The sequence below is a fragment of the Salvelinus alpinus genome, chromosome 34 (genome assembly GCF_045679555.1).
Source record: "Salvelinus alpinus chromosome 34, SLU_Salpinus.1, whole genome shotgun sequence".
NCBI lineage: Eukaryota > Metazoa > Chordata > Actinopteri > Salmoniformes > Salmonidae > Salvelinus > Salvelinus alpinus.
Genome location: NC_092119.1, coordinates 2,114,851 through 2,137,883, shown reverse-complemented (window position 1 = coordinate 2,137,883; position 23,033 = coordinate 2,114,851). Strand labels below are relative to the sequence as shown.

The following is a 23,033-nucleotide window of genomic DNA, read 5'->3' as shown; positions in this document are numbered from 1 at the left end:
GTCTGTTGGTGTTTTCCATTGATCTGACATGTGTCTGTTGGTGTTTTCCATTGATCTGACATGTCTCTGTTGGTGTTTTCCATTGATCTGACACGTCTCTGTTGGTGTTTTCCATTGATCTGACATGTCTCTGTTGGTGTTTTCCATTGATCTGACATGTCTCTGTTGGTGTTTTCCATTGATCTGACATGTCTCTGTTGGTGTTTTCCATTGATCTGACATGTCTCTGTTGGTGTTTTCCATTGATCCGACATGTCTCTCTGTTGGTGTTTTCCATTGATCCGACATGTCTCTGTTGATGTTTTCCATTGATCCGACATGTCTCTGTTGGTGTTTTCCATTGATCTGACATGTCCCTGTTGGTGTTTTCCATTGATCTGACATGTCTCTGTTGGTGTTATCCATTGATCTGACATGTCTCTGTTGGTGTTTTCCATTGATCTGACATGTCTCTGTTGGTGTTTTCCATTGATCTGACATGTCTCTGTTGGTGTTTTCCATTGATCTGACATGTCTCTGTTGGTGTTTTCTATTGATCTGACATGTCTCTGTTGGTGTTTTCCATTGATCTGACATGTCTCTGTTGGTGTTTTCCATTGATCTGACATGTCTCTGTTGGTGTTTTCCATTGATCTGACATGTCTCTGTTGGTGTTTTCCATTGATCCGACATGTCTCTGTTGGTGTTTTCCATTGATCTGACATGTCTCTGTTGATGTTTTCCATTGATCCGACATGTCTCTGTTGGTGTTTTCCATTGATCCGACATGTCTCTGTTGGTGTTTTCCATTGATCCGACATGTCTCTGTTGGTGTTTTCCATTGATCTGACATGTCTCTGTTGGTGTTTTCCATTGATCTGACATGTCTCTGTTGGTGTTTTCCATTGATCCGACATGTCTCTCTGTTGGTGTTTTCCATTGATCCGACATGTCTCTCTGTTGGTGTTTTCCATTGATCCGACTTGTCTCTCTGTTGGTGTTTTCCATTGATCTGACATGTCTCTGTTGGTGTTTTCCATTGATCTGACATGTCTCTGTTCGTGTTTTCCATTGATCTGACATGTCTCTGTTGGTGTTTTCCATTGATCTGACATGTCTCTGTTGGTGTTTTCCATTGATCTGACATGTCTCTGTTGGTGTTTTCCATTGATCTGACATGTCCCTGTTGGTGTTTTCCATTGATCTGACATGTCCCTGTTGGTGTTTTCCATTGATCTGACATGTCTCTGTTGGTGTTTTCCATTGATCTGACATGTCTCTGTTGGTGTTTTCTATTGATCTGACATGTCTCTGTTGGTGTTTTCCATTGATCTGACATGTCTCTGTTGGTGTTTTCCATTGATCTGACATGTCTCTGTTGGTGTTTTCCATTGATCTGACATCTCTCTGTTGGTGTTTTCCATTGATCTGACATGTCTCTGTTGGTGTTTTCCATTGATCTGACATGTCTCTGTTGGTGTTTTCCATTGATCCGACATGTCTCTGTTGGTGTTTTCCATTGATCTGACATGTCTCTGTTGATGTTTTCCATTGATCTGACATGTCTCTGTTGGTGTTTTCCATTGATCTGACATGTCTCTGTTGGTGTTTTCCATTGATCTGACATGTCTCTGTTGGTGTTTTCCATTGATCTGACATGTCTCTGTTGGTGTTTTCCATTGATCCGACATGTTTCTGTAGGTGTTTTCCATTGATCCGACATGTCTCTGTTGGTGTTTTCCATTGATCCGACATGTCTCTGTTGGTGTTTTCCATTGATCCGACATGTCTCTGTTGGTGTTTTCCATTGATCTGACATGTCTCTGTTGGTGTTTTCCATTGATCCGACATGTCTCTGTTGGTGTTTTCCATTGATTCGACATGTCTCTCTGTTGGTGTTTTCCATTGATCCGACATGTCTCTGTTGGTGTTTTCCATTGATCCGACATGTCTCTGTTGGTGTTTTCCATTGATCCGACATGTCTCTGTTGGTGTTTTCCATTGATCCGACATGTCTCTTTTGGTGTTTTCCATTGATCCGACATGTCTCTGTTGGTGTTTTCCATTGATCTGACATGTCTCTGTTGGTGTTTTCCATTGATCTGACATGTCTCTGTTGGTGTTTTCTATTGATCTGACATGTCTCTGTTGGTGTTTTCCATTGATCTGACATGTCTCTGTTGGTGTTTTCCATTGATCTGACATGTCTCTGTTGGAGTTTTCCATTGATCCGACATGTCTCTGTTGGTGTTTTCCATTGATCCGACATGTCTCTGTTGGTGTTTTCCATTGATCCGACATGTCTCTGTTGGTGTTTTCCATTGATCCGACATGTCTCTGTTGGTGTTTTCCATTGATCTGACATGTCTCTGTTGGTGTTTTCCATTGATCTGACATGTGTCTGTTGGTGTTTTCCATTGATCCGACATGTCTCTGTTGGTGTTTTCCATTGATCTGACATGTCTCTCTGTTGGTGTTTTCCATTGATCCGACATGTCTCTGTTGATGTTTTCCATTGATCCGACATGTCTCTGTTGGTGTTTTCCATTGATCCGAAATGTCTCTGTTGATGTTTTCCATTGATCCGACATGTCTCTGTTGGTGTTTTCCATTGATCCGACATGTCTCTGTTGGTGTTTTCCATTGATCTGACATGTCTCTGTTGATGTTTTCCATTGATCTGACATGTCTCTGTTGGTGTTTTCCATTGATCCGACATGTCTCTGTTGGTGTTTTCCATTGATCTGACATGTCTCTGTTGGTGTTTTCCATTGATCTGACATGTCTCTGTTGGTGTTTTCCATTGATCTGACATGTCTCTGTTGGTGTTTTCCATTGATCTGACATGTCTCTGTTGGTGTTTTCCATTGATCTGACATGTCTCTGTTGGTGTTTTCCATTGATCCGACATGTCTCTGTTGGTGTTTTCCATTGATCTGACATGTCTCTCTGTTGGTGTTTTCCATTGATCCGACATGTCTCTGTTGGTGTTTTCCATTGATCCGACATGTCTCTGTTGATGTTTTCCATTGATCCGACATGTCTCTGTTGGTGTTTTCCATTGATCTGACATGTCTCTGTTGATGTTTTCCATTGATCTGACATGTCTCTGTTGGTGTTTTCCATTGATCTGACATGTCTCTGTTGGTGTTTTCCATTGATCCGACATGTCTCTGTTGATGTTTTCCATTGATCCGACATGTCTCTGTTGATGTTTTCCATTGATCCGACATGTCTCTGTTGGTGTTTTCCATTGATCCGACATGTCTCTGTTGGTGTTTTCCATTGATCCGACATGTCTCTGTTGGTGTTTTCCATTGATCCGACATGTCTCTGTTGGTGTTTTCCATTGATCCGACATGTCTCTGTTGGTGTTTTCCATTGATCCGACATGTCTCTGTTGGTGTTTTCCATTGATCCGACATGTCTCTGTTGGTGTTTTCCATTGATCTGACATGTGTCTGTTGGTGTTTTCCATTGATCTGACATGTGTCTGTTGGTGTTTTCCATTGATCTGACATGTCTCTGTTGGTGTTTTCCATTGATCTGACACGTCTCTGTTGGTGTTTTCCATTGATCTGACATGTCTCTGTTGGTGTTTTCCATTGATCTGACATGTCTCTGTTGGTGTTTTCCATTGATCTGACATGTCTCTGTTGGTGTTTTCCATTGATCTGACATGTCTCTGTTGGTGTTTTCCATTGATCCGACATGTCTCTCTGTTGGTGTTTTCCATTGATCCGACATGTCTCTGTTGGTGTTTTCCATTGATCCGACATGTCTCTGTTGGTGTTTTCCATTGATCCGACATGTCTCTGTTGATGTTTTCCATTGATCCGACATGTCTCTGTTGGTGTTTTCCATTGATCCGACATGTCTCTGTTGGTGTTTTCCATTGATCTGACATGTCTCTGTTGGTGTTTTCCATTGATCCGACATGTCTCTGTTGGTGTTTTCCATTGATCCGACATGTCTCTGTTGGTGTTTTCCATTGATCCGACATGTCTCTGTTGGTGTTTTCCATTGATCCGACATGTCTCTGTTGGTGTTTTCCATTGATCCGACATGTCTCTGTTGGTGTTTTCCATTGATCCGACATGTCTCTGTTGGTGTTTTCCATTGATCCGACATGTCTCTGTTGGTGTTTTCCATTGATCTGACATGTCTCTGTTGGTGTTTTCCATTGATCCGACATGTCTCTGTTGGTGTTTTCCATTGATCCGACATGTCTCTGTTGGTGTTTTCCATTGATCCGACATGTCTCTGTTGGTGTTTTCCATTGATCCGACATGTCTCTGTTGGTGTTTTCCATTGATCCGACATGTCTCTGTTGGTGTTTTCCATTGATCCGACATGTGTCTGTTGGTGTTTTCCATTGATCTGACATGTGTCTGTTGGTGTTTTCCATTGATCTGACATGTCTCTGTTGGTGTTTTCCATTGATCTGACACGTCTCTGTTGGTGTTTTCCATTGATCTGACATGTCTCTGTTGGTGTTTTCCATTGATCTGACATGTCTCTGTTGGTGTTTTCCATTGATCTGACATGTCTCTGTTGGTGTTTTCCATTGATCTGACATGTCTCTGTTGGTGTTTTCCATTGATCCGACATGTCTCTGTTGGTGTTTTCCATTGATCTGACATGTCTCTGTTGATGTTTTCCATTGATCCGACATGTCTCTCTGTTGGTGTTTTCCATTGATCCGACATGTCTCTGTTGGTGTTTTCCATTGATCCGACATGTCTCTGTTGGTGTTTTCCATTGATCCGACATGTCTCTGTTGATGTTTTCCATTGATCCGACATGTCTCTGTTGGTGTTTTCCATTGATCTGACATGTCCCTGTTGGTGTTTTCCATTGATGTGACATGTCTCTGTTGGTGTTTTCCATTGATCTGACATGTCTCTGTTGGTGTTTTCCATTGATCTGACATGTCTCTGTTGGTGTTTTCCATTGATCTGACATGTCTCTGTTGGTGTTTTCCATTGATCTGACATGTCTCTGTTGGTGTTTTCTATTGATCTGACATGTCTCTGTTGGTGTTTTCCATTGATCTGACATGTCTCTGTTGGTGTTTTCCATTGATCTGACATGTCTCTGTTGGTGTTTTCCATTGATCTGACATGTCTCTGTTGGTGTTTTCCATTGATCTGACATGTCTCTGTTGGTGTTTTCCATTGATCTGACATGTCTCTGTTGGTGTTTTCCATTGATCCGACATGTCTCTGTTGGTGTTTTCCATTGATCCGACATGTCTCTGTTGATGTTTTCCATTGATCCGACATGTCTCTGTTGGTGTTTTCCATTGATCCGACATGTCTCTGTTGGTGTTTTCCATTGATCCGACATGTCTCTGTTGGTGTTTTCCATTGATCTGACATGTCTCTGTTGGTGTTTTCCATTGATCTGACATGTCTCTGTTGGTGTTTTCCATTGATCTGACATGTCTCTGTTGGTGTTTTCCATTGATCCGACATGTCTCTCTGTTGGTGTTTTCCATTGATCCGACATGTCTCTGTTGGTGTTTTCCATTGATCCGACATGTCTCTGTTGGTGTTTTCCATTGATCCGACATGTCTCTGTTGGTGTTTTCCATTGATCTGACATGTCTCTGTTGGTGTTTTCCATTGATCTGACATGTCTCTGTTGGTGTTTTCCATTGATCTGACATGTCTCTGTTGGTGTTTTCCATTGATCTGACATGTCTCTGTTGGTGTTTTCCATTGATCTGACATGTCTCTGTTGGTGTTTTCCATTGATCCGACATGTCTCTGTTGGTGTTTTCCATTGATCTGACATGTCTCTGTTGATGTTTTCCATTGATCTGACATGTCTCTGTTGGTGTTTTCCATTGATCTGACATGTCTCTGTTGGTGTTTTCCATTGATCTGACATGTCTCTGTTGGTGTTTTCCATTGATCTGACATGTCTCTGTTGGTGTTTTCCATTGATCCGACATGTTTCTGTAGGTGTTTTCCATTGATCCGACATGTCTCTGTTGGTGTTTTCCATTGATCCGACATGTCTCTGTTGGTGTTTTCCATTGATCCGACATGTCTCTGTTGGTGTTTTCCATTGATCCGACATGTCTCTGTTGGTGTTTTCCATTGATTCGACATGTCTCTCTGTTGGTGTTTTCCATTGATCCGACATGTCTCTGTTGATGTTTTCCATTGATCCGACATGTCTCTGTTGATGTTTTCCATTGATCCGACATGTCTCTGTTGGTGTTTTCCATTGATCCGACATGTCTCTGTTGGTGTTTTCCATTGATCCGACATGTCTCTGTTGGTGTTTTCCATTGATCCGACATGTCTCTGTTGGTGTTTTCCATTGATCCGACATGTGTCTGTTGGTGTTTTCCATTGATCCGACATGTCTCTGTTGGTGTTTTCCATTGATCTGACACGTCTCTGTTGGTGTTTTCCATTGATCTGACATGTCTCTGTTGGTGTTTTCCATTGATCTGACATGTCTCTGTTGGTGTTTTCCATTGATCCGACATGTCTCTGTTGGTGTTTTCCATTGATCTGACATGTCTCTGTTGGTGTTTTCCATTGATCCGACATGTCTCTGTTGGTGTTTTCCATTGATCTGACATGTCTCTGTTGATGTTTTCCATTGATCCGACATGTCTCTCTGTTGGTGTTTTCCATTGATCCGACATGTCTCTGTTGGTGTTTTCCATTGATCCGACATGTCTCTGTTGGTGTTTTCCATTGATCCGACATGTCTCTGTTGATGTTTTCCATTGATCCGACATGTCTCTGTTGGTGTTTTCCATTGATCTGACATGTCCCTGTTGGTGTTTTCCATTGATCTGACATGTCTCTGTTGGTGTTTTCCATTGATCTGACATGTCTCTGTTGGTGTTTTCCATTGATCTGACATGTCTCTGTTGGTGTTTTCCATTGATCTGACATGTCTCTGTTGGTGTTTTCCATTGATCTGACATGTCTCTGTTGGTGTTTTCTATTGATCTGACATGTCTCTGTTGGTGTTTTCCATTGATCTGACATGTCTCTGTTGGTGTTTTCCATTGATCTGACATGTCTCTGTTGGTTTTTTCCATTGATCTGACATGTCTCTGTTGGTGTTTTCCATTGATCTGACATGTCTCTGTTGGTGTTTTCCATTGATCTGACATGTCTCTGTTGGTGTTTTCCATTGATCCGACATGTCTCTGTTGGTGTTTTCCATTGATCTGACATGTCTCTGTTGGTGTTTTCCATTGATCCGACATGTCTCTGTTGGTGTTTTCCATTGATCCGACATGTCTCTGTTGGTGTTTTCCATTGATCCGACATGTCTCTGTTGGTGTTTTCCATTGATCTGACATGTCTCTGTTGGTGTTTTCCATTGATCTGACATGTCTCTGTTGGTGTTTTCCATTGATCTGACATGTCTCTGTTGGTGTTTTCCATTGATCCGACATGTCTCTCTGTTGGTGTTTTCCATTGATCCGACATGTCTCTCTGTTGGTGTTTTCCATTGATCCGACTTGTCTCTGTTGGTGTTTTCCATTGATCTGACATGTCTCTGTTGGTGTTTTCCATTGATCTGACATGTCTCTGTTCGTGTTTTCCATTGATCTGACATGTCTCTGTTGGTGTTTTCCATTGATCTGACATGTCTCTGTTGGTGTTTTCCATTGATCTGACATGTCTCTGTTGGTGTTTTCCATTGATCTGACATGTCCCTGTTGGTGTTTTCCATTGATCTGACATGTCCCTGTTGGTGTTTTCCATTGATCTGACATGTCTCTGTTGGTGTTTTCCATTGATCTGACATGTCTCTGTTGGTGTTTTCTATTGATCTGACATGTCTCTGTTGGTGTTTTCCATTGATCTGACATGTCTCTGTTGGTGTTTTCCATTGATCTGACATGTCTCTGTTGGTGTTTTCCATTGATCTGACATGTCTCTGTTGGTGTTTTCCATTGATCTGACATGTCTCTGTTGGTGTTTTCCATTGATCTGACATGTCTCTGTTGGTGTTTTCCATTGATCCGACATGTCTCTGTTGGTGTTTTCCATTGATCTGACATGTCTCTGTTGATGTTTTCCATTGATCTGACATGTCTCTGTTGGTGTTTTCCATTGATCTGACATGTCTCTGTTGGTGTTTTCCATTGATCTGACATGTCTCTGTTGGTGTTTTCCATTGATCTGACATGTCTCTGTTGGTGTTTTCCATTGATCCGACATGTTTCTGTAGGTGTTTTCCATTGATCCGACATGTCTCTGTTGGTGTTTTCCATTGATCCGACATGTCTCTGTTGGTGTTTTCCATTGATCCGACATGTCTCTGTTGGTGTTTTCCATTGATCTGACATGTCTCTGTTGGTGTTTTCCATTGATCCGACATGTCTCTGTTGGTGTTTTCCATTGATTCGACATGTCTCTCTGTTGGTGTTTTCCATTGATCCGACATGTCTCTGTTGGTGTTTTCCATTGATCCGACATGTCTCTGTTGGTGTTTTCCATTGATCCGACATGTCTCTGTTGGTGTTTTCCATTGATCCGACATTTCTCTTTTGGTGTTTTCCATTGATCCGACATGTCTCTGTTGGTGTTTTCCATTGATCTGACATGTCTCTGTTGGTGTTTTCCATTGATCTGACATGTCTCTGTTGGTGTTTTCTATTGATCTGACATGTCTCTGTTGGTGTTTTCCATTGATCTGACATGTCTCTGTTGGTGTTTTCCATTGATCTGACATGTCTCTGTTGGTGTTTTCCATTGATCCGACATGTCTCTGTTGGTGTTTTCCATTGATCCGACATGTCTCTGTTGGTGTTTTCCATTGATCCGACATGTCTCTGTTGGTGTTTTCCATTGATCCGACATGTCTCTGTTGGTGTTTTCCATTGATCTGACATGTCTCTGTTGGTGTTTTCCATTGATCTGACATGTGTCTGTTGGTGTTTTCCATTGATCCGACATGTCTCTGTTGGTGTTTTCCATTGATCTGACATGTCTCTCTGTTGGTGTTTTCCATTGATCCGACATGTCTCTGTTGATGTTTTCCATTGATCCGACATGTCTCTGTTGGTGTTTTCCATTGATCCGAAATGTCTCTGTTGATGTTTTCCATTGATCCGACATGTCTCTGTTGGTGTTTTCCATTGATCCGACATGTCTCTGTTGGTGTTTTCCATTGATCTGACATGTCTCTGTTGGTGTTTTCCATTGATCCGACATGTCTCTGTTGGTGTTTTCCATTGATCCGACATGTCTCTCTGTTGGTGTTTTCCATTGATCCGACATGTCTCTGTTGGTGTTTTCCATTGATCTGACATGTCTCTGTTGGTGTTTTCCATTGATCTGACATGTCTCTGTTGGTGTTTTCCATTGATCTGACATGTCTCTGTTGGTGTTTTCCATTGATCCGACATGTCTCTGTTGGTGTTTTCCATTGATCCGACATGTCTCTGTTGGTGTTTTCCATTGATCCGACATGTCTCTGTTGGTGTTTTCCATTGATCCGACATGTCTCTGTTGGTGTTTTCCATTGATCTGACATGTCTCTGTTGGTGTTTTCCATTGATCCGACATGTCTCTGTTGGTGTTTTCCATTGATCCGACATGTCTCTGTTGGTTTTTTCCATTGATCCGACATGTCTCTGTTGGTGTTTTCCATTTATCTGACATGTCTCTGTTGGTGTTTTCCATTGATCCGACATGTCTCTGTTGTGTCTGTCTTTGTAGAGTCCATCACATTGTCTGGAGATGAGAGAGACTTGGGGAAGGTGTGTGTCCGGCTGAGTTACCAGGAGGCCCTGGAGCAGGTGTGGATCACGTTGGTACAGGTATGGTTATAGGCCGCGGGACGAAGGAGGCTACCCAGGGGACTGAAGGGCCCATTGTACCTGCCTGCTAGGTGACTGAATGGAGCCTCTGTCTCAGACTGTCAGACCAGAAACCAGGACCCAGAAACTCCATCTCAATTTCTCCTCTCTCTCACAAGTCACTGCTCTGTTAACTTCTGAGAAGTTTTTTACTGAGGAGAAATAATCACTGCTTTGAGTTTATTTTTCAACTGTAAAGTAGATTAACAACCACTTCCTTTCCAATCAAAAATTAAAAGGTCATACTCTTCTGATCATTTCACAACATAAGATCACAACGTAGATACACTAACAAGTAAATTACTTTCAACCAAAAACAAGAGAAGTCCTGAGACACTTGGTTAGATGTCTCTGTATAATAAATGCACTATGATACCTACTGTAGCCAGACCTCTAACTCTGTAGCCGGACCTCTAACTCTGTAGCCGGGCCTCTAACTCTGTAGCCGGACCTCTAACTCTGTAGCCGGACCTCTAACTCTGTAGCCGGACCTCTAACTCTGTAGCCGGGCCACTAACTCTGTAGCCGGACCGCTAACTCTGTAGCCGGACCTCTAACTCTGTAGCCGGACCTCTAACCCTGTAGCCGGACCTCTAACCCTGTAGCCGGACCGCTAACCCTGTAGCCGGACCGCTAACTCTGTAGCCGGACATCTAACTCTGTAGCCGGACCTCTAACTCTGTAGCCGGACCTCTAACCCTGTAGCCGGACCTCTAACCCTGTAGCCGGACCTCTAACTCTGTAGCCGGACCTCTAACCCTGTAGCCGGGCCTCTAACTCTGTAGCCGCACCTCTAACTCTGTAGCCGGGCCTCTAACTCTGTAGCCGGACCTCTAACTCTGTAGCCGGACCTCTAACTCTGTAGCCGGGCCTCTAACTCTGTAGCCGGACCTCTAACTCTGTAGCCGGACCTCTAACTCTTTAGCCGGACCTCTAACTCTGTAGCCGGACCTCTAACTCTGTAGCCGGGCCACTAACTCTTTAGCCGGACCGCTAACTCTGTAGCCGGACCTCTAACTCTGTAGCCGGACCTCTAACCCTGTAGCCGGACCTCTAACCCTGTAGCCGGACCGCTAACTCTGTAGCCGGACCGCTAACTCTGTAGCCGGACATCTAACTCTGTAGCCGGACCTCTAACTCTGTAGCCGGACCTCTAACCCTGTAGCCGGACCTCTAACCCTGTAGCCGGACCTCTAACCCTGTAGCCGGACCGCTAACTCTGTAGGCGGACCTCTAACTCTGTAGCCGGGCCGCTAACTCTGTAGTCGGACCTCTAACTCTGTAGCCGGACCTCTAACTCTGTAGCCGGACCGCTAACTCTGTAGCCGGACCTCTAACTCTGTAGCCGGACCTCTAACTCTGTAGCCGGGCCTCTAACTCTGTAGCCGGACCTCTAACTCTGTAGCCGGACCTCTAACCCTGTAGCCGGACCTCTAACTCTGTAGCCGGACCTCTAACTCTGTAGCCGGACCTCTAACCCTGTAGCCGGACCGCTAACCCTGTAGCCGGACCGCTAACTCTGTAGCCGGACATCTAACTCTGTAGCCGGACCTCTAACTCTGTAGCCGGACCTCTAACCCTGTAGCCGGACCTCTAACCCTGTAGCCGGACCTCTAACTCTGTAGCCGGACCTCTAACCCTGTAGCCGGGCCTCTAACTCTGTAGCCGGACCTCTAACTCTGTAGCCGGACCTCTAACTCTGTAGCCGGGCCTCTAACTCTGTAGCCGGACCTCTAACTCTGTAGCCGGACCTCTAACTCTGTAGCCGGGCCTCTAACTCTGTAGCCGGACCTCTAACGCTGTAGCCGGACCTCTAACTCTGTAGCCGGACCTATAACTCTGTAGCCGGACCTCTAACTCTGTAGCCGGACCTCTAACTCTGTAGCCGGGCCTCTAACTCTGTAGCCGGACCTCTAACTCTGTAGCCGGACCTCTAACTCTGTAGCCGGACTTCTAACTCTGTAGCCGGACCTCTAACTCTGTAGCCGGACCGCTAACTCTGTAGCCGGACCTCTAACTCTGTAGCCGGACCTCTAACCCTGTAGCCGGACCTCTAACCCTGTAGCCGGACCGCTAACTCTGTAGCCGGACCGCTAACTCTGTAGCCGGACATCTAACTCTGTAGCCGGACCTCTAACTCTGTAGCCGGACCTCTAACCCTGTAGCCGGACCTCTAACCCTGTAGCCGGACCTCTAACCCTGTAGCCGGACCGCTAACTCTGTAGCCGGACCTCTAACTCTGTAGCCGGGCCGCTAACTCTGTAGTCGGACCTCTAACTCTGTAGCCGGACCTCTAACTCTGTAGCCGGACCGCTAACTCTGTAGCCGGACCTCTAACTCTGTAGCCGGACCTCTAACTCTGTAGCCGGGCCTCTAACTCTGTAGCCGGACCTCTAACTCTGTAGCCGGACCTCTAACCCTGTAGCCGGACCTCTAACTCTGTAGCCGGACCTCTAACTCTGTAGCCGGACCTCTAACTCTGTAGCCGGACCTCTAACTCTGTAGCCGGACCGCTAACTCTGTAGCCGGACCTCTAACCCTGTAGCCGGACCTCTAACTCTGTAGCCGGGCCTCTAACTCTGTAGCCGGACCTCTAACTCTGTAGCCGGACCTCTAACCCTGTAGCCGGACCTCTAACTCTGTAGCCGGACCTCTAACTCTGTAGCCGGACCTCTAACTCTGTAGCCGGATCTCTAACTCTGTAGCCGGACCTCTAACTCTGTAGCCGGACCTCTAACTCTGTAGCCGGACCGCTAACTCTGTAGCCGGACCTCTAACCCTGTAGACGGACCTCTAACTCTGTAGCCGGGCCTCTAACTCTGTAGCCGGACCTCTAACTCTGTAGCCGGACCTCTAACCCTGTAGCCGGACCTCTAACTCTGTAGCCGGACCTCTAACTCTGTAGCCGGGCCTCTAACTCTGTAGCCGGGCCTCTAACTCTGTTGCCGGATCTCTAACTCTGTAGCCGGACCTCTAACCCTGTAGCCGGACCTCTAACTCTGTAGCCGGACCTCTAACTCTGTAGCCGGGCCTCTAACTCTGTTGCCGGACCTCTAATTCTTCTTTCTCTTCTTCTCTCAGTGTAAGGATGTGTCCCTCGCTCAGAACAGCAGTGAGCAGCAGAAGATTAGCTTTAAAGGCATCATCACTATGAGCAAACCGGTACAGTTCAAGAGCTCCGTCAAGGAAGGTTCTCCGGTAAGTTATTTAACCCATCTAAAAACCCCCATGTTAGCCTGGTAGCAGATCTGTTGGTGTTGTCTCGCTAACTCATATGGTCAGTGATGTAGGAAAGACAACACAAACGGTTCTGGCACCAGTCTAAACCCATTTACTGTACAATACTAGGTCTCCAATCCAATCACATCTAAGATAGACTAGCATTAGTCTGGTCCCATACCTGTTTGAGTTCTAAGGCCTATAGTCAACTCCTATGGTGGTTGTCATGCACAAACAGATCTGGGATCAGGATTGTCGAGCATTTCATCACCTATCTCTAGGTCGAAACAAAACAGCTTAAGACCACCTAATAATGCTCCATGCGGATCGTTCGAATATAAACAGATTCATTGGCACAGCTCCTGAGCAAAAATGACTGGATGGATACTAGTCAGAGTGGAGTACCGTCCTAATCTACCAGGTACTAGTCAGAGTGGAGTACCATCCTAATCTACCAGATACTAGTCAGAGTGGAGTACCATCCTAATCTACCAGATACTAGTCAGAGTGGAGTACCATCCTAATCTACCAGGTACTAGTCAGAGTGGAGTACCATCCTAATCTACCAGATACTAGTCAGAGTGGAGTACCGTCCTAATCTACCAGGTACTAGTCAGAGTGGAGTACCGTCCTAATCTACCAGATACTAGTCAGAGTGGAGTACCGTCCTAATCTACCAGGTACTAGTCAGAGTGGAGTACCATCCTAATCTACCAGGTTCTAGTCAGAGTGGAGTACCGTCCTAATCTACCAGGTTCTAGTCAGAGTGGAGTACCGTCCTAATCTACCAGATACTAGTCAGAGTGGAGTACCATCCTAATCTACCAGGTACTAGTCAGAGTGGAGTACCATCCTAATCTACCAGGTACTAGTCAGAGTGGAGCACCATCCTAATCTACCAGGTACTAGTCAGAGTGGAGTACCATCCTAATCTACCGGATACTAGTCAGAGTGGAGTACCATCCTAATCTACCAGATACTAGTCAGAGTGGAGCACCATCCTAATCTACCAGGTACTAGTCAGAGTGGAGCACCATCCTAATCTACCAGGTACTAGTCAGAGTGGAGTACCATCCTAATCTACCAGATACTAGTCAGAGTGGAGCACCATCCTAATCTACCAGGTACTAGTCAGAGTGGAGTACCATCCTAATCTACCAGATACTAGTCAGAGTGGAGTACCATCCTAATCTACCAGATACTAGTCAGAGTGGAGTACCATCCTAATCTACCAGGTACTAGTCAGAGTGGAGTACCATCCTAATCTACCAGATACTAGTCAGAGTGGAGTACCATCCTAATCTACCAGATACTAGTCAGAGTGGAGTACCATCCTAATCTACCAGGTACTAGTCAGAGTGGAGTACCATCCTAATCTACCAGATACTAGTCAGAGTGGAGTACCGTCCTAATCTACCAGGTACTAGTCAGAGTGGAGTACCGTCCTAATCTACCAGATACTAGTCAGAGTGGAGTACCGTCCTAATCTACCAGGTACTAGTCAGAGTGGAGTACCGTCCTAATCTACCAGGTTCTAGTCAGAGTGGAGTACCGTCCTAATCTACCAGGTTCTAGTCAGAGTGGAGTACCGTCCTAATCTACCAGATACTAGTCAGAGTGGAGTACCATCCTAATCTACCAGGTACTAGTCAGAGTGGAGTACCATCCTAATCTACCAGGTACTAGTCAGAGTGGAGCACCATCCTAATCTACCAGGTACTAGTCAGAGTGGAGTACCATCCTAATCTACCAGATACTAGTCAGAGTGGAGTACCATCCTAATCTACCAGATACTAGTCAGAGTGGAGCACCATCCTAATCTACCAGGTACTAGTCAGAGTGGAGCACCATCCTAATCTACCAGGTACTAGTCAGAGTGGAGTACCATCCTAATCTACCAGATACTAGTCAGAGTGGAGCACCATCCTAATCTACCAGGTACTAGTCAGAGTGGAGTACCATCCTAATCTACCAGATACTAGTCAGAGTGGAGTACCATCCTAATCTACCAGATACTAGTCAGAGTGGAGTACCATCCTAATCTACCAGGTACTAGTCAGAGTGGAGTACCATCCTAATCTACCAGGTACTAGTCAGAGTGGAGTACCATCCTAATCTACCAGGTACTAGTCAGAGTGGAGTACCATCCTAATCTACCAGGTACTAGTCAGAGTGGAGTACCATCCTAATCTACCAGGTACTAGTCAGAGTGGAGTACCATCCTAATCTACCAGGTACTAGTCAGAGTGGAGTACCATCCTAATCTACCAGGTACTAGTCAGAGTGGAGTACCATCCTAATCTACCAGATACTAGTCAGAGTGGAGTACCGTCCTAATCTACCAGGTACTAGTCAGAGTGGAGTACCATCCTAATCTACCAGGTACTAGTCAGAGTGGAGTACCATCCTAATCTACCAGATACTAGTCAGAGTGGAGTACCATCCTAATCTACCAGATACTAGTCAGAGTTGAGTACCATCCTAATCTACCAGGTACTAGTCAGAGTGGAGTACCATCCTAATCTACCAGATACTAGTCAGAGTGGAGTACCATCCTAATCTACCAGGTACTAGTCAGAGTGGAGTACCATCCTAATCTACCAGGTACTAGTCAGAGTGGAGTACCATCCTAATCTACCAGGTACTAGTCAGAGTGGAGTACCATCCTAATCTACCAGGTACTAGTCAGAGTGGAGTACCATCCTAATCTACCAGATACTAGTCAGAGTGGAGTACCATCCTAATCTACCAGATACTAGTCAGAGTGGAGTACCATCCTAATCTACCAGGTACTAGTCAGAGTGGAGTACCATCCTAATGATACTAGTCAGAGTGGAGTACCATCCTAATGATACTAGTCAGAGTGGAGTACCATCCTAATGATACTAGTCAGTGGAGTACCATCCTAATCTACCAGATACTAGTCAGAGTGGAGTACCGTCCTAATCTACCAGGTACTAGTCAGAGTGGAGTACCATCCTAATCTACCAGATACTAGTCAGAGTGGAGTACCATCCTAATCTACCAGGTACTAATCAGAGTGGATTACCATCCTAATCTACCAGGTACTAGTCAGAGTGGAGTACCATCCTAATCTACCAGATACTAGTCAGAGTGGAGCACCATCCTAATCTACCAGGTACTAGTCAGAGTGGAGTACCATACTAATCTACCAGATACTAGTCAGAGTGGAGTACCGTCCTAATCTACCAGATACTAGTCAGAGTGGAGTACCGTCCTAATCTACCAGATACTAGTCAGAGTGGAGTACCGTCCTAATCTACCAGATACTAGTCAGAGTGGAGTACCATCCTAATCTACCAGGTACTAGTCAGAGTGGAGCACCATCCTAATCTACCAGATAATAGTCAGAGTGGAGTACCATCCTAATCTACCAGGTACTAGTCAGAGTGGAGTACCATCCTAATCTACCAGATACTAGTCAGAGTGGAGTACCATCCTAATCTACCAGATACTAATCTACCAGGTACTAGTCAGAGTGGAGTACCATCCTAATCTACCAGATACTAGTCAGAGTGGAGTACCGTCCTAATCTACCAGATACTAGTCAGAGTGGAGTACCATCCTAATCTACCAGATACTAGTCAGAGTGGAGTACCATCCTAATCTACCAGGTACTAGTCAGAGTGGAGTACCATCCTAATCTACCAGATAATAGTCAGAGTGGAGTACCATCCTAATCTACCAGATACTAATCTACCAAGTACTAGTCAGAGTGGAGTACCATTCTAATCTTCTATCTCTGCTCCCTCCCTCCCTCCCTCCCTCCCTCCCTCCCTCCCTCCCTCCCTCCCTCCCTCCCTCCCTCCCTCCCTCCCTCCCTCCCTCCCTCCCCCCCTCCCTCCTTCCCTCCCTCCTTCCCTCCCCCCCTCCCTCCCTCCTAGGACACAGTCTTCATGGAGACCTTTGTGTTTACGTTGCGACTGCAGCAGCTGCGTTGCTGTGGTCTGGTATTCCGTCTGCAGACCCACCACCCCAGGAAGAGGACGGTGGCTGAGTGTGTCCTCTCCCTCAGACAGCTGGGCCCTGAGGAGACACAGCACTGGATGGAGCTCAGCCCCCCTTCCAAGACCACTGTGAGTATAGAGTTGTACAGCATAGATATTAGAATGACTATAAAGTCCATTCCAACTCAGTGGCCTTGTGGTTTTGAGTGTCCGGCCTGAGATTGGAACTTTGTAGAGTTTGACCGAGTCCCACCAAAGCGTGTAAAAATGAGTCAGGGAGGTGACCAAGAACCCGATGGTCACTCTGACAGAGCTCCAGAGTTCCTTTGTGGAGATGGGAGAATCTTCCAGAAGGATAACCATCTCTGCAGCACTCCACCAATCAGGCCTTTATGGTAGAGTGGCCAGACAGAAGCCACTCTTCAGTAAAGGGCACATGACAGCCGGCTTGGAGTTTGCCAAAAGGCACCTAAAAGACCCTCAGACCAAGTACTTTGTTACTTGAGTCATCTCTCTCCGCTCTTTCTCTCAGTGCCACTTTCCACACAGACCTAGTCCCGCCCCCCTGTCACTCAAGGAGCGTATTTGATGATCCTCAACCACGAGACACTTGTGTTCAGTCTGCTGGTCAAAGCAGCACTTACAACACTGTTGATGACAACAATGTTATTTTCACTTTGCTTCTCAATATAAATCCACTAGCGTTCTATAATTACACTATTAGTTTGTGTTTCTTACATCTGCAAACAGCTAGTTTGTATTTTCTTAGCAAGTTGCCCTACGTAGATGTCCTAAACAACTTGCCAAAGCTATAGTTTGTTAACAATACATTTTGTGGAGTGGTTGAAAAATGAGTTTTAATGACTCCAACTTTTTTTACAACTTTTACTTTTACTTCACTACATTCCTAAAGAAAATACTGTACTTTTCACTCCATACATTTTCCCTGACACCCAAAAGTACTCGTTACATTTTGACTGCTGAGCAGGACCGGAAAATGGTCCAATTCACACTCTTATCAAGAGAACATCCCTGGTCCTACTGCCTCAGATCTGGAGGACTCACTAAACACAAGTGCTTTGTTTGTAAATTATGTCTGAGTGTTGTACTGTGCCCCTTGGCTAACCGTAAATTTAAAAAAACAAGAAAATGGTGCCATCTGGTTTGCTTTATATAAGGAATTTGAAATTATTTATACTTTTACTTTCGATACTTAAGTATATTTTATAAATTACATTTACTTTTGATACTTAAATATATTTAAAACCAAATACTTTTAGACTTTTACTCAAGTAGTATTTTACTGGGTAACTTTCACTTTTACTTGAGTAATTTTCTATTAACTTATCTTTACTTTTACTTTCCACCACTGCAATTGAGTGCAGAAAATGCAGAAATGATAAAAGTGCTGACATTTGTTTTGGTTGAAGTTGAATTGAACAGTATAAACCAATCAGAATGGAGAAAGACTCATTGAAATCATAGAATGTACAGTTGAAGTCGGAAGTTTACATACATTTAGTTTGGAGTCATTAAAACGAATTTTTCAACCACTCCACAAATTTCTTGTTAACAAACTATAGTTTTGGCAAGTCGGTTAGGACTACTTCGTGCATCTACTTCGTGCATGACACAAGTAATTTTTCCAACAATTGTTCACAGGCAGATTATTTCACTTATAATTCACTGTATCACAATTCCAGTGGGTCAGAAGTTTACAACAGCTTGGAAAATTCCAGAAAATTATGTCATGGCTTTAGAAGCTTCTGATAGGCTAATTGACATCATTTGAGTCAATTGGAGGTGTACCTGTGGATGTATTTCAAGGCTGCTCAGCAAGGAAGAAGCCACTGCTCCAAAACCGCCATAAAAAAAGCCAGACTACGGTTTGCAACTGCACATGGGGACAAATATCGTACTTTTTGGAGGAATGTCCTCTGGTCTGATGAAACAAAAATAGAACTGTTTGGCCATAATGACCATCGTTATGTTTGGAGGAAAAAGGGGGAGCTTGCAAGCTGAAGAAAACCATCCCAACTGTGAAGCACGGGTTGGAGGCATCATGTTGTGGGGGTACTTTGCTGCAGGAGGAACTGGTGCACTTCACAAAATAGATGGCATCATGAGGATGGAAAATTATGTGGATATATTGAAGCAACATCACAAGACATCAGTCAGGACGTTAAAGCTTGGTCGCAAATGGGTCTTCCAAATGGACAATGACCCCAAGCATACTTCCAAAGTTGTGGCCAAATGGCTTAAGGACAACAAAGTCAAGGTATTGGAGTGGCCATCACAAAGCCCTGACCTCAATTCGATAGAAAATTTGTGGGCAGAACTGAAAAAGTGTGTGCGAGCAAGGAGGCCTACAAACCTGACTCAGTTACACCAGCTCTGTCAGGAGGAATGGGCCAAAATTCCCCCAACTTATTGTGGAAAGCTTATGGAAGGATACACAAAACATTTGACCCAAGTTAAACAATTTAAAGGCAATGCTACCAAATACTAATTTGACTGCATGTAAACTTCTGACCCACTGGGAATGTGATGAAAGAAATAAAAGCTTAAATAAATCACTCTCTACTATTATTCTGACATTTCACATTCTTAAAATAAAGTGGTGATCCTAACTGACCTAAGACAGGGAATTTTTACTAGGATTAAATGTCAGGAATTGTGAAAAACTGAGTTTAAATGTATTTGGCTAAGGTGTATGTAAGCTTCCTACTTCAACTGTATGTGTTGCCACCATAGGATCACTCACTACTCATAAAGCACCCTGGGATCACTCACTACTCATAAAGCAGCCTGGGATCACTCACTACTCATAAAGCACCCTGGGATCACTATTCACTACTCATATAGCACCCTGGGATCACTACTCACTACTCATAAAGCACCCTGGGATCACTACTCACTACTCATATAGCACCCTGGGATCACTACTCACTACTCATATAGCACCCTGGGATCACTACTCACTACTCATAAAGCACCCTGGGATCACTTCTCACTACTCATAAAGCACCCTGGGATCACTACTCACTACTCATTAAGCACCCTGGGATCACTACTCACTACTCATTAAGCACCCTGGGATCACTCACTACTCATAAAAGCAAATGTATAACTTACATTTTTCAAAAACTAAAAATACCGTCAAATACCGTCATACCGTCCGTGATATAATATTTTGGGTTCAAGTCCCCAGCTAGAGCCCGGACTTGAACCCGATCGAACATCTCTGGAGAGACCTGAAAATAGCTGTGCAGCGACGCTCCCCATCCAACCTGACAGAGCTTAAGAGGATCTGCAGAGAAGAATGGGAGAAACTCCCCAAATACAAGTGTGCCAAGCTTGTAGTGTCATACCCAAGAAGACTGGAGGCTGTAATCTCTGCCAAAGGTGCTTCAACAAAGTACTGAGTAAAGGGTCTGAATACTTATGTAAATGTGATATTTCATTTATTAATTATTTATATATAAATTTGCAAACATTTCTAAAAAACAGTTTTTGCTTTGTCATTCTGGGGTATTGTGATGTCATTATGGGGTATTGTGATGTCATTCTGGGGTATTGTGATGTCATTCTGGGGTATTGTGATGTCATTATGGGGTATTGTGTGTAGATTGATGAGGGAAAAAAAACAATTTAATACATTTTAGAATAAAGCTGTAATGTAACAAAATGTGGACAAAGTCAAGGGGTCTGAATACTTTCCCGAATGCACTGTTATAAATTAAGTTCCTGTTTGGTATCCAGTGGATTTCATTGAAAAAATGAAAAAAGCCCAAGTTTTCACTCACGAACCTGCAGCTACTAGTTAGCTTGTCAGTGGACGTTCGAAGTGAGCGCCGTTCTGCCTCGGAGCAACGAAACATATTTCTAATTGAGCAGCGACCGCTTTTTTGATCATTTCCTGTGACGACATTCCATTCAATCTAAATATGAGCAATTCTCAGAATAAAACGTCTAACTTTTGAAATGTACATGGTAGAGACATGGGTTTTGGACCATTTGTTTTTCTGACGTAATACTTTATTGAATGGACATATTTGTGTAAACCTTAAATTAATTAATAATTTTGTGGATGAACACCCTGTCCTTTGGGAGTATCCCTCTGAACACCAACCTGTCCTCTTGGAGTATCCCTCTAAACACCAACGTGTCCTCTGGGAGTAACCCTCTAAACACCAACCTGTCCTCTGGGAGTATCCCTCTGAACACCAACCTGTCCTCTGGGAGTATCCCTCTGAACACCAACCTGTCCTCTGGGAGTATCCCTCTGAACACCAACCTGTCCTCTGGGAGTAACCCTCTGAACACCAACCTGTCCTCTGGGAGTATCCCTCTGAACACCAACCTGTCCTCTGGGAGTATCCCTCTAAACACCAACCTGTCCTCTGGGAGTATCCCTCTGAACACCAACCTGTCCTCTGGGAGTATCCCTCTGAACACCAACCTGTCCTCTGGGAGTATCCCTCTGAACACCAACCTGTCCTCTGGGAGTATCCCTCTGAACATCAACCTGTCCTCTGGGAGTATCCCTCTAAACACCAGCCTGTCCTCTGGGAGTATCCCTCTGAACACCAACCTGTCCTCTGGGAGTATCCCTCTGAACACCAACCTGTCCTCTGGGAGTATCCCTCTGAACACCAACCTGTCCTCTGGGAGTATCCCTCTGAACACCAACCTGTCCTCTGGGAGTATCCCTCTAAACACCAACGTGTCCTCTGGGAGTATCCCTCTAAACACTACTCTGTCCTCTGGGAGTATCCCTCTGAACACCAACGTGTCCTCTGGGAGTATCCCTCTAAACACCAACCTGTCCTCTGGGAGTATCCCTCTGAACACCAACCTGTCCTCTGGGAGTATCCCTCTGAACACCAACCTGTCCTCTGGGAGTATCCCTCTGAACACCAACCTGTCCTCTGGGAGTATCCCTCTGAACACCAACCTGTCCTCTGGGAGTATCCCTCTGAACACCAACCTGTCCTCTGGGAGTATCACTCTGAACACCAACCTGTCCTCTGGGAGTATCCCTCTGAACACCAACCTGTCCTCTGAGAGTATCCCTCTAAACACCAACCTGTCCTCTGGGAGTATCCCTCTGAACACCAACCTGTCCTCTGGGAGTATCCCTCTAAACACCAACCTGTCCTCTGGGAGTATCCCTCTGAACACCAACCTGTCCTCTGGGAGTATCCCTCTGAACACCAACCTGTCCTCTGGGAGTATCGTCCTGGTCCTCTGGGAGTATCGTCCTGGTCCCAGCTGTTGCTTTCATTATTCCTTTTACTGCCCAACTGTGACGCACTGGCTTATTTGCAGTTTCTTAAGGCACCCAACCAAGCCCTTAGATAACACAGGCCTTAGACAGAGGGATGCATAAGAGCTTCCCTTTTGTTGTATCCCTCTTTCTGAAATACACTAACCTATCCTATGAAGAGTGTGTGTTTGAAACAGTGGATACAATACATGCATCTTTAGGAAAAGCCTTTCTGTTGGCTCATTATGTGGAGAGTTGTTGGTGGAGATGATAGGTTTATTATGTGGAGAGTTGTTGATGGGGGTTAGAGGCTCATTATGTGGAGAGTTGTTGATGGGGGTTAGAGGCTCATTATGTGGAGAGTTGTTGATGGGGGTTAGAGGCTCATTATGTGGAGAGTTGTTGATGGGGGTTAGAGGCTCATTATGTGGAGAGTTGTTGATGGGGGTTAGAGGCTCATTATGTGGAGAGTTGTTGATGGGGGTTAGAGGCTCATTATGTGGAGAGTTGTTGATGGGGGTTAGAGGCTCATTATGTGGAGAGTTGTTGATGGGGGTTAGAGGCTCATTATGTGGAGAGTTGTTGGTGGAGATCAGGTGATTTGGAAACGGTTAGAAGCAATTGATGCAATAATATTCTTTAGAAATAGCCTTGTGTAATAATGTGAAAGGTTTTTAATGGATATTATAGGCATCAGAGGTATAGATGTAGGATCTTAATTTGAGCCAGTTAATTTGAGCTGCATCAG

The 23,033-nt window shown here is 44.7% G+C and overlaps 1 protein-coding gene across 1 annotated transcript in view; it reads left to right on the top strand.

Moving 5' to 3' along the window:
- The window catches only part of LOC139563665 (tandem C2 domains nuclear protein-like), a 40,404-nt gene that overhangs the window by 7,827 nt on the left and 9,544 nt on the right, over window positions 1-23,033 (top strand). Inside the window, exons 6-8 of the mRNA XM_071382518.1 lie at window positions 9,690-9,790; window positions 12,911-13,027; window positions 16,954-17,145. Coding sequence (XP_071238619.1) covers window positions 9,690-9,790; window positions 12,911-13,027; window positions 16,954-17,145 — 410 coding nt within the window. The remainder of the gene's footprint in view (window positions 1-9,689; window positions 9,791-12,910; window positions 13,028-16,953; window positions 17,146-23,033) is intronic.